The sequence below is a fragment of the Ptychodera flava genome, chromosome 1, assembly GCF_041260155.1.
Source record: "Ptychodera flava strain L36383 chromosome 1, AS_Pfla_20210202, whole genome shotgun sequence".
In the NCBI taxonomy this organism is placed as follows: domain Eukaryota; kingdom Metazoa; phylum Hemichordata; class Enteropneusta; family Ptychoderidae; genus Ptychodera; species Ptychodera flava.
In genome coordinates, this window is record NC_091928.1 from 6,726,315 (window position 1) to 6,738,753 (window position 12,439).

Consider the following 12,439-nt stretch of genomic DNA (forward strand, 5'->3'; position numbering starts at 1 on the left):
AGTCTTTTTTATTTACCTTTTTTGAACCAATGATAATGGCCCGCATGTATGTTACGGATTTCGATGTCGTATACCACAGTCAGTAGTAATAGCTTCAACAATTGGCCATTGCCAGTCACATGGCAAAATTCTGACATGTGATTGGTTCGTATGACCGGTACCTTGCAGACTTCCACTTACTTCTTCATGATCAAGTCACACGTCAGGTAATTCACTGTTTTGCTAGATTTACACCGATCAGCAGTGTCTATCACAACCAGATAGAAGTAGTCATCTGAACGGTCGCCGAGTTTGCTTCCCTGCAGCTGTAGATTCCTGGAGAAGAATTTCCAACGACATCTTGACGTTTAATCATCGATCATGAGCTCAGGACTTTGCAAGTTATATTTCATCTTGACGGTGTTCGTTCTTGCAATAAGTGCGAAACCGATGGACTCCAAAAATCGCGTGAAAGTCGAAAAACTCAGCGACAAAGAACATTATAATGGCGAGGAGCACAACCTTGACTATGATCACGAAGCATTTCTTGGTGAAGAGGCAAGGGAGTTTGATGAACTGAGTCCAGAAGAAAGTAGAGAGCGACTTGGGTGAGCTATCTTGAGTGCTTTACATAGATATCGGACAAGTAATCTGCATGGGTATAATACCTATAAGTAGTTTTCTCTGTCTGGATCAAGCAAACCCATTAATTGCTCTCAGCATTATTAGCTTATGACGAGTGGGTAAATCTTGACTGTGGAGAGAGTACAGTAGGTTGTTGACGTTAATCACTCGCATCTGACCTTCTCAGTTTGTTACCTTGTGTGTATGTACGTAATGTGTACTGTGCTCAAGATCGTACGTTAATTGAACTTGTTTATGAAGGTATATTTAAAATGTTTTAATACATGCACGTAATTAGTGAAATGTGTTTTGTAACATCAAAAGTAGTTGGCTTTTCTTGTCGTAGACGCTTGCACTGTTGGCCCCTTAAAGTGCAAAGAAGGTTTGCCGCTGTTCGGAGACCTTAAGACTCAACGCAGTGGCGTCTGCTGACGTGTAATCACTGCCTCGACGTCCTATTGTAATCTTTGCAATCTCTTCGTTTCCTTCCGGTGTGCTCTGTCAGGGAGATAAATGCAAGTCTTTATCTTTTGTTCGGACAGGTCAGGCGAAAAGTCAACCCAGTCCTGACTGAGCGACCTTACAGGGCAAACTATATAAGAATGTCACGTGTGTTTGCAATTTGTTGAGTAAATCTTCAGCGCAAACGAGTTTTGAAAATGTGGTCTGTTTACAAGAATGACAGTATTAGCTTTCCTATGTTTATTTACAAATTCCTTCTGGAGAGATATTAGGATTTACTATATTTCAGAGCAACTGTGAAATTCTCAATAAAAATTCAAGATGTAAAAGTTCTTCGTTAAATTTTTGCCATCATAGTTACCAATGTATGAGTTGTTAGCAGATTATTGTCTGTTATCAAGGGAAGTACCCCCCTCCCCTTCACTTTAAAAAAATGAACATGAAGTTCTTCAGAGACAGCAATGGAACAGAGTGGGTAATGTTCACAAAATGATTGAAAATGAGTATAGACTATTCAGTGTAAAAATATAAAACGTAACCCCCACAAAAAATCAATGTGTCCGTAAAAACAAATGGAAAATCCAAAGCAATAGTAGTTCAAGCAAAATGGTATGGTCAGACTATTTAATAAGCCAATGCTTTTCCGCTCATGTCTGGTGAGAAAAATGTATTGCGATATTCAAAATAATCATCGCATATGCTTTGTCTGAAAAAGATAATGCTGTATTTGGCGAGTATATTTAATTTTCACAACTTTGCCGGTACCATAAGGTAGCAGGTGATAGGTTCCACCTCTTTGGCTATTTAAATATTCTACAGATGGAATCATCACTTGTAACTGTCCTAGAATACTGGTAAATAGAATTTAATGCAACGTGGCGGTTTTCTCATCTGTGGCATAAGTGGCATACCATCATGGAGTTCCTGAATTGTGAAATTGAATACGTTTCCTTATTCAGTGTAATTCACCCGGATAAGAGCCACACTGGGCAAAATGGAAGTTCACAATGCTAATGGACAAAGCATCGGAATACAATGTGTTTTCTTTGTTTTCTGTGTTTCCCTCCTTGTTCAATATGTCTGGTTGTGGTTGATGGGAAACTAAGAATGTACATTACTTGCTCATTCACTTGTCCAGTATTGTTTCTTCATCTTTGTGAATTCACTTTAGAAGAGCCTGTTTCTTAGATGTGATCTTTGCTAGTGGAGACTAAAGTGATAGACCATTATTATTCACATCAGTAAAATCACTAAAGACTTTGGTTTATTTGTAGCAATTTCCCATGGTATAACACTCCCATTTCTATATGAACTGGTTTGACCCTATTGTTTTCTCCTGATTGTGGCTCAGCCGACATAGTACCTAAGCACATTTGGTATCCTACCTGATGAAAATCAAACCCTTTGGCGATGGTATTCTTGCTCTTCCAGCTTTTATAGCAACATTTTACAAGAAAGCAAGATTTTCATATTCCTTCATCATTGTGATGAGCTTGGAAAAAAACGCTTATCCTAGAAGCATGACTTCTGAATTACTTTTCGCTCAGTCAACACTTAGAGCTTAATTAAAAAGTGTAGTGAGTTTGCAAAGAATCCTTTTTATACCAGCCTCGTCAATGAGATAAGTTTTCGACTTGCAAAAGCTTTGATTGAAATATTGTTCATTGAATGGCCCATTATCAAACCGCTTAATGACCTCCAACTGTAGATGCTGATTGGATGGTTTGCTCTGGCCAAAGGTCATGTCACCCCTGGTAATCAAATAAGTTTTATGGGAGATTACCTTGCCCAAGCCATATTTATAATGTGAATTAATGCATGTGTCAGGTGAGGATAGCGTGTGTCAATAGCAGTCACCTCAAAAGGTTAAAGCACAAATGATGGTGGTAGTGATGGCACCAACGCTCCATCCATTGGAAGAATGACTCGATAGCTGAAAAGTGAAAGCAAAAGTAACTAATGTACCTCATTTACAAAGCTGAGAGATAATCCATTCAAAGTCTTATGGCTTGTTAAATGGTTTGAGTTAGTATAAATCAAAGATATCTGGGTCATGATAAGATCTCTATATCTGATATCGGTCAAATCTCAGCCTTGTCATTTCTGATAACGATGTTTATTGCACTCCCTGATAAGTCACCACAGACAATGAGTTATGATATGCCCAACATCTTTGTGTCACCAGGTTTTTTGTTCACCAAGTTATTCTTTTGTTTGATTTCAGAATAATTTTTGAAAAGATTGACAAGGACTCTGATGGTTTTGTGACGGAGGAGGAGTTGAAAGAATGGGTTCAGTACACACAGGTATGATATATAACACAGTGATACATCAAACTGTTGACAGCAATAGCTTGGATGAACATTATCTCCAGTCACACACTGTCAGTAGTTGTGTTCTGCAGGATGAAGACCCAAGTTAAAGGTGTTTTTGTTTTTTGCAGACATTGCTGATAGTTGACAACATTTGATGTTGTTCCCAACCAAACTAACCGATGTCAAAACTTTCTCATTTACCACAGTCTACACAATCACGTTTACTGTGAACCAGAGAAAAAATAACTAATCATAGGACTTTGGGTTTCAAGATTTGAATGTTGAAAAGTTGTAACTACATAGAAGATTGCCTATCTCTTTACTTGGCAAGATTAGCACCGTTTTCAAACTTATTCAGGGTTGGCAGAGAAGGGTTAATGTATTTTACATTGGTAATTAATGCTAATACAGTTAATCAGCATAGTTATTATTCATGGATGTTGGCTACTTATTAGGGTCAGTAAGTAGCCTGTTTTCTATGTTACTGGGCGAAGACAATTTACCAGTGACTTAAATTAGTAGTATATGTATACCAAAGTAGGGTATTCTCGTATTCTTGTACATTTGTACATACCCTGTATGATCCTGACATACCCACAATGTCATGTTTTACCACCCGTACAATTGTCAATTTCAGAATTTGATTATCTGCAGGGATTGTGGGTTTTACAAGAGATGTACAGTGTCTAGTATACAATTCACTCAAAAGAGACACTGCACTTTATCCTAAATTTCCCCCTTACAAGTTTGGCTTTTTTGTCTTCCATGTTGTAACGATACATTCATTGACGTTCTGTCAATCCCTTTCGCCATGTCTCTTTCGATATATCCTAACAACCAGCCTACACCTCTCTATATCCAACACTTGGATTTTCACAACAAACAACTGCACTGCAAATAGTAAAATTGCACTGACATTGTCAATAATATTCTGTGTGTTACTCTCTCTTGCATCTCTGATTTCTACACTTATGGCACTTGCACAGTTCACACATCAGAAACGGTATCAAACAGTGTAAAACATACCGTGCGCAAGTGAACAAAATTCTGGACTTGAGTTAAGTTTCTCCACTTACGAAAGACCTGTCAAAATCTGTCATAAATACTTGGGTGCTTATAAAGCTTAATACTAAAACCAAATTATGAATGACTGAATGTCCAGACAAATAAACCGCACTTCAAACTAAACTTCCTGTAAGCTGGACACTTTCTGTGTGGCAAGCTTTGCTAGATCCTTACTTTCTGTCACCATATTTTTATATTAAAGCCATAACACTCACTTCAAGTTAACCCTATCACCCCCATGCTGTGGTCTAATCCTACAACATCTTATGGCAAGGTTGGGCCAGTTCACTCAGCAAATGGGGATGAAAGGGTTAATACTAGTTTCTTTTTCATGTCACTTATTTCCCGCATGTTCCTCTTTTGCATTCTAACAGAATCGTTATATCATGGACGATGTTAATCGACAGTGGGTTATCCATGATGAGGATAAAGATAACCTCTTGTCGTGGCAAGAGTACAAGAAAACCACGTATGGCTTCATGGAGGGTGAGTGCGCCCTCTAGGGGTGTTTGCTTTTAGGTTTTATCCTCCCTATGTTCTTGTTTGGTTCTTGCAGAATCGTTACATCAGTGAGCACGTAGAGGAACAGTGGAAACATTATGATCCCAGAGAGACGACAATAACCTGGGAAATTTACAAAGGAAAAACCTACGGTATTTGGCCTGGTAAGATAGTGTCTGTTTCATAAGTCGGCGTAAAATCTGAGTTTACTACTCCAGTGACATGTATGTGCAACTCATGGACTTGATACTGGAAAATATTGTTATGGAATCCTGAAGGTTTCATCCTATGGTCATAGCTTTCTTTCCAATTTTATTCAAGAGTCCATGTTCTCCGTTGGTGGAAAAAAGTCTTATACATTAAAGCAAAATACAAAAATCAAGCATAAATTTATCTTTATTTTCACATAAGTTGATGTAAGTCCATTTACCAGTATTGCTTTTACAAATGAAAGGGTAAAAAGAGGAAAATTAGATGATAATTTAAATTATTAGGAATCACAACTTAAGTTACATTTTACAGCTAACACTGGCAAAGCTTTCAACATATTTCATGATGGCTCCAAAAATGTATACAAATCCCAATCTAAGATTCATGTCAACTTTCATCCAATCCACAGTTACAATTCATTTTGAACAAATGAAAAAATGATAAAAAAAGTTGTTTCAAAGTTCAACTCCATCAGACAATCATACACTGATGATGCAGCTTTCATGACCGAAGTTATATCAAAGTTGACATACATGATCCCTATGCCATGGCACTTCGAGGGCACCCTTAAACTGAATAATGATGAGGGACAATGAGCAGACAATACTAGCTTTAGACGATCAAAGGAATTCAAAGTGATTGGTATAAAATTTGGGTTGGGACCCATTTTCATGCTCTCAGAGACTGTGATCTTACTCCACATTGGCAACACCAGGACATGACATGGCATTTGCACACAAACACTACGTAATCATCAATGTTTCAGTCATGCAGAGAGAGACAACATTTATACAAACAGCAGGCACATACTAGTCGTGCAACTAAACTTGCCAAATATTGGAATTTTTTACGATAAATTCAGTTCATATTTTCAGACTGTTTGAGAATAGGGATTGAAAACTCTCAACGCTAACGTCATGATGGAACTGAGTATAAAAGTTAACATTTTCTGCAAACTGCATCGTTGTATGCAGCCCAATAGAAATGTTTGTATGTTTCTTTCAACCAGTGGATGATTGGCAATGTTTTCTGTTCAATTCCTGTTGACATGGTGTACATGTTCAAAGGCAACCCAAGATTGCCAGTGCAGCAATGTTTGCTAGACCTCAGTGATCAGTGCTCAGAATCTTCACATGGTCATTTATGTCTGAGAACAGAGTTGCTTGAAACAGCGTGACTGAATAAAATTCATGATGTAAATGTTGGCAAGGTAGTTGATTGAATGGTAAAATCAAGCCATTTCACAGCCTTCAAGTACACTTTTGCAATCGGTAAACACATTCGAGTCACTTTGATTGGCAGCACATCACCAAACTCTTCGATCATTGGATGTTAACACTTATCAACCCCAAGCCCAGAAACATATACAGTGTGAATGATGGCAAATCAGATTCATTGTTTTTATCATGCTTCATTCCGTTTAATTTATTTGGTAGGCAAAAAAACTGAAACAAAGAACGTGACAAACCACAGACAAGGTGCAAAATGATCAACACTGTTTGATAATGATGTGCTTGTTTTACAGCAGAAGAAGGGCTGTGACACACCCAGCAATGAACATTTACAGAAAACCTGATGATGAACAATGTCAAATTAGAATCAAGGGCAGCTAAAAACTAGGGAGGGGAGGGGGGGGAAGGCAAACAAAATGCCACTGCAGCAAAAAAAGAGGGTGGTACTGCCCTGCTTAAACCCCTCAGAGAGAATACTGAAGAGTGATGGTGTATTGTGAGCTAATGGTATAGAATTTTTTCTTAAAGAATGTACGCTAGCATTTCTTGCAAAGATAGTGAATCACATTCCGTGTCATATCAATGTCAATGAAATTGACATCAAACTGAAGGGCTTACAATGTCTCTCACAAAAGTAACACCAGTCTTGCCTCAGTTACCAACATTAACCTTCAAGTATCTTTCTCCTATCTTATGAACAGACGAAGACTTTGCAGACGTTGAAGGTTACGACTACAAGCAGATGATCGTGCGTGACGAAAAGCGATGGGCGAAAGCAGACGTAGACGGTGACAACGCCCTCAGCAAGCAAGAATTCACTCATTTCCTGCATCCAGAAGAAGCTGACCACATGAAAGAAATCATTGTGGATGTAAGTTTGTTGTGATGATGTTGATGATCTGTCTGAGGCACTTCCCTGGAGGGAAAGAATTTGCCAGACGCATGTCTAGTGGACTTTCTTTATACGGTCTTTATGAACAGACTACCCTCTTTGTATATTACATAGACTGGTTCATTATTTGAAACAGTTGCTTGTCTGTGCTTGGTTTCCTCTTGGTGATATGTGTTCCTCCTTTGGCAAAGTTTGACGACATTCACCTGCCAACATTCACCCACTGTCTTTGCTCCAGCCAAAAAAAAATACAGCACAAGTTTAAGTTAAATCAAATTGCAGATTGTGAAATTGTTAATATTTGCCTATTGGTAAAACAAGTTTGAACAACAATTGATAATGGTTGGATGGAAGACATATTATGACTGTGGATGCATATGGCACAAATATTCCCAAAGTTTTCACACCAGGCATGAATTGTATCCACACACTGGCAAATGGGGTTTTAGTTATCCTTTCATCACTGATCTAGTAATATGTACAACCCCATCACTTTCCCTAGCAAAGTCTGGTGTCTGACTGTGCAGTGAAATGGCAATGAAAGTATGCATCGTTTCCTTATTAGAAACTCTGCGACATTCTCGCATTTGCACCAAGTACTGTCACTTTAAGTCCTGATTGGAAATTTCTGTGTGACAGTATTGTATTCCAACGGTAATCTGGCCAACAGTAAAAGATTTCTAGTTTCCACACACAGTCATTGTGCTTCCCTATTTGAGACATCCTGAACTCTTTGTGCCAACCCGAGATCAGTCCATCCAAGATATAAAATTTTCTTCAATCAAAAAATACTTACTTGAGTCTTTCGTTGATTTGTGGATTTAGTGTTAAGAATGCTGTTCATGTACTGGTACATGTGTATAACAGTTACCCTGTCGTGGATATGGTTTACCTTCTTACCACCAGACTATAGTATAATCAGCAGGGTGTGTAGAACCATATGCAGGGCATTAGGGGTGAATGGGTTAATATGACATAGATGAGTAAATGCATGTTCTACAGAAAAGAGGGTTGCTTTCGCAGGACCACACTGACATTTGCTTGTTGATAACTCTTGTACATTTCAGGAGACTATTGAAGACATCGATAAGGATGGAGATGGTATGATCTCCTTGGAAGAATACATCGGTAAGTATACTCTACTTTTATCAAATCGAAATCAAACCAAATCGAAATCTGTGTTCTAGAAATCAGCGACTGTTTAAAGAAACATCTGCAAATGTGAAGACTTTTGGACATCAAGCTTTCACACTTAGCTCCCCACAGTTATTGCATGAGTAATCCATTGAAATTAGAGAATACAATACCATACATTTTTGAAAAGAAACTGAAAAAAATATCGGAAATGTTGGCGCTGTGTAAGTTTTCATCATTATTATTAAATTCACTTTTGCTGTACGTCCATCAGCCATTAGACTATCCTTTCATAGAATCGATACAAATACCTTTCACAGGCCCTCTAGAGACAAAACATTGCTACATTTCATGATCCATTCCATTGATTGATAGTAATCTCTCACTCCATTCAGTCAATCCACATATAATATGAAAGGATGTATTCATTCCTGTGTTATGTACCATAAGTTCGAAAGCATGAAGAAAGTCACTGTTTGAACAATGGGTGCGCACATGCGACTGATTTTTCGCAAACCATACTTGGATGCTGCTATGCAGGTGATGTCCTCTGATTGGACGGTTCTGAATCCCTTTTCACCCCCATAGGTGACCTCTACCCTGAAGGTGAAGATGATGGAGAACCCCCAGAGTGGGTCAAGACGGAACGGGAACAGTTCTCAAGATTCCGGGACCAGGACCAGGATGGCAAAATGAACAAGAGAGAAGTGCAAGACTGGATCTTGCCTCAAGATTACGACCACGCTGCTGCCGAAGCCAAACATCTTATGTATGAATCTGACGAAGACAAGGTCAGTGTCAATAGGGCTTATGGAATGATATCATAATCCTTTTCAGGTTAAAGTCACTCAGAATTTGCATAAAGTCAAGGTACCTACCTATACTACAAGATTTATAGTGACCCAAGCTGCCAGGTCATTTCATGAATATACCCCTGTTTATGCGTGTCTTTGTTAGATAATTCAGTATAGTTGTTGCCATGTTTCATAATTTGTAGAGATTTTCAAACAGTTACATCTTCTACAATACAAGGAATGGACATATCATGTTAGTCAAATTGGTGACATGGGACATGTTAATTTTACTGGATTTAAGCAATTTGACCTGGTGTTGGCAAATGAAAATGAATTGATATTATTGACTGCAAATCCATAAATCACTGTGTTTAGTTAAATGTGATTACGAGCAAGTCAAGGGCAGTTGAAGGCCAAGTGCAGACAATGACAAATTCTAGCCAATCAGATTAGCAGAAGCAAATCAGAACATCTGAGGTTTAAATTCTGACCAATGAGGTTGTGCGCAGGACAAGTTCAAGTACATCAAACTTGAAGGATATAAACACAAACAACTAGGTTTTTGAATGTCAGCAGCGTACTTCTGAGGATCATTAAAATTGTAGAACTGCAAGATTCATACCAAGTACTGTGTCCTAACAACATGTGCTGATTTCTATAGCATGTGTGCATGTGATATAGTCATATCAAGTCCACACTCTGTCTGCAGTGAATTCCTTTCAACAACATTTAGAATACTACCTAAAAATTGAAATTCACACTTTACAAACACAGAGCATATAGTCGATTCAAGCAATTCATACTAATCTCAAGATGAAATTACAAACCATTGTGTAAATAAATATATGCAGAATACATTTCACTGTGTATGTTTTGCCCTATTGTGTTTCGTCAGAAAATTTCAAAAAAAACACATTTGTGCACTAGTTTTGCAGTCGAGTGTTGACTCCAAAGTCATATGTAAGAGGCAAGAATCATACAGGACTGAAAAGATACTGTTGCAGTAACAGATGAGCCTCTGAAATTTTTTCTGTATGAACTCTACGATGACTTTCTTCTGTATTCTTCATTATTTTCCATTTTTTTCTCTCGTCAGGATGACAAATTAACGAAAGAAGAAGTTTTAGCCAAGTATGATGTCTTCGTTGGAAGCCAAGCAACTGATTTTGGTGAAGCTCTCATCAGACACGACGAGTTTTAACCATCTTGCCCCTCCATTCATACCCAGCCACCCCTTTATAACGTGATTGGTACAGTCCCTTTGATGGAAACTTTGGTTGTACCATTTAATTAAAAGGGATGTGTGAGTTAATCAACTAAAGTGTTTCCTGAAAATAATGGTGCTATTTTTATTACTTTTTTCTGTTTGTTTATATAGAAATGTATATTTGTCAATCCCAATCCACAGATGCAAGGTAGACTATTTTTTATCTACAGCTTCTTCAGGTTTTCTGAAAAAGAGTGACAAAATTTTAAAAAAAGAATCCAGAAAAGAACGCATCTATACAGCCGAAATACTGATGTCTTTGTAGTCTGCTTAAACATGAATGCAAACACAAAATACAACAAATAGCCAAACTTATTTGTGACCATTTGCTGTACATGTAGCAGAGTTGTTTCAGTTTATCAAGGCACCCCTTCTTCTAATGTGCTGATCCAGCATTAGCATTACATATAGCAGTGACCTTGACCATAGCACTGTATTGAAAGGGGTAGCGTTAGGCAACTCTCATAACAGTAAAACAGCTGATGTACATTGCCTGGTTCTATTTATTTATTGTCAGAATATCAGTGTTTCTGCTGTGTCACGTGGATTCATCACTTGTGCTTTATGTTTATAATATATTCTGAACAACATTTCCAGTTTAACCTGTATGTCAAAACCGGGGCTGTAAATGAAACATTTTGTCATTTTAAAACCATAACACAACTCAAATCAGTTGCAGATGAACTTTGACCCTGATGGCCAGGGCATTAGCTTCAGAACTATTTCCCAGTTCACATTCGTTTTTATTTCGTAGCTTTTAGTGAATAACATGTACTCATTTCATGGTATTTTCACTTCTCAAACTTTTGGGATGAAAGGTTGCACATCTGCTGTTTTGCAGTATCTAAACCAATCCACTCTCTTTGCAATCAATCAGATACAGCAAAATTATCATGTGACTGCCCAAAGCCAATAAGATGTTTAGATATTATGACAACAGTGTTTTGCAACCAATCAAATATGGCCACATCATCACATCTTTAGAAGCTGCTTTGAAGTCCGTGATTTTCAACTTAAAAAAATGAACTACCTTCTATTGTTTCACAAAGGTCATCATATTTCAGTAAATAATGCCATCAAATGTCCAAAGAAGAAATTTTCAAATCATGTGAAGACACACTTGTATGTTTTTGGTAATTTTGATTTCCTCATAAATTGAATCAAATGAATGTATTTGTATATGTCAAAAAAAAATACTGTCAAGTGAATGTCTGATGAGTCTGTGATGTCAGTGTGAACTTTAAACAAAAAGTTTTCTAGAGCTTTCCTATCAGTAAGCTAGATATTTCAGTAGCCAACTACACTCTGACCCACCCTGTAGAGTGCTGCAGCATTCAGTGATCCTATAGCCATCCTATGATGAGATGGATTGTACCATAGAGGATATAGGGGATGTTGCAGGACTCTTAAGCTTGTGCACACAGTCAAAGTACAAGAGCAATATTATTGTGCAGTGTGGTTCAAATGATATCAGTCTGGGTCAAAACTGACGTCGTGAAAGGTATTAGCTCTCAAGAGAGAGCAGCGACAATCTGACACAGGGTCATACATGCTTTCAGATCCCAGTTAGAAATCATCTCAGACAGTCATTTTCTGTAAATCCATTCTGTTTCTGTCTTCAAGAATGTCTGTGGAAGAAACAACTAAACTGCATATTACTATAGTTAGAATAATTATGCAATAGCCATGTTTTTCAAATCGTTGGAATTTCCCTATTTGTTCCAAGCTTTCTTTTTATACTTGAAATTGTTAAACCAGGATGTTGAAATTTGTTTTCCAGTATTTGATGTCTAACCATTCTACTCAAGGAAATTAATTTATCAGCTAAGGCTTCAAAATATCTCATTTTATTTCCAATACTTTCTTATTAGCTCCGCTGTCAGCGACGCGGAGCTTATCAAATAGGTTGATTTTCCGTCGTCGTCCGTCGTCCGTCGTCGTCGTCGTCGTCCGTCAACAATTGC

The 12,439-nt window shown here is 37.8% G+C and overlaps 1 protein-coding gene across 2 annotated transcripts; it reads left to right on the plus strand.

The window, feature by feature from the left end:
- Positions 1 to 124: 124 nt before the first annotated feature.
- Positions 125 to 11,731, plus strand: LOC139128434 (calumenin-B-like). Of its 2 annotated transcripts, none has more exons than XM_070694236.1 (7): positions 125 to 587; positions 3,290 to 3,371; positions 4,820 to 4,931; positions 7,090 to 7,259; positions 8,348 to 8,408; positions 9,003 to 9,205; positions 10,305 to 11,731. In XM_070694236.1, the coding sequence occupies exons 1-7, from the start codon at positions 361 to 363 to the stop codon at positions 10,407 to 10,409; spliced, it is 960 nt and encodes a 319-aa protein (XP_070550337.1). In that variant the 5' UTR covers positions 125 to 360; the 3' UTR covers positions 10,410 to 11,731. The 2 variants fall into 2 exon arrangements, with proteins under 2 accessions (XP_070550337.1, XP_070550398.1); XM_070694297.1 differs by lacking the exon at positions 4,820 to 4,931 and adding an exon at positions 5,002 to 5,110 and having other exon boundaries at positions 160 to 587.
- Positions 11,732 to 12,439: the final 708 nt, after the last annotated feature.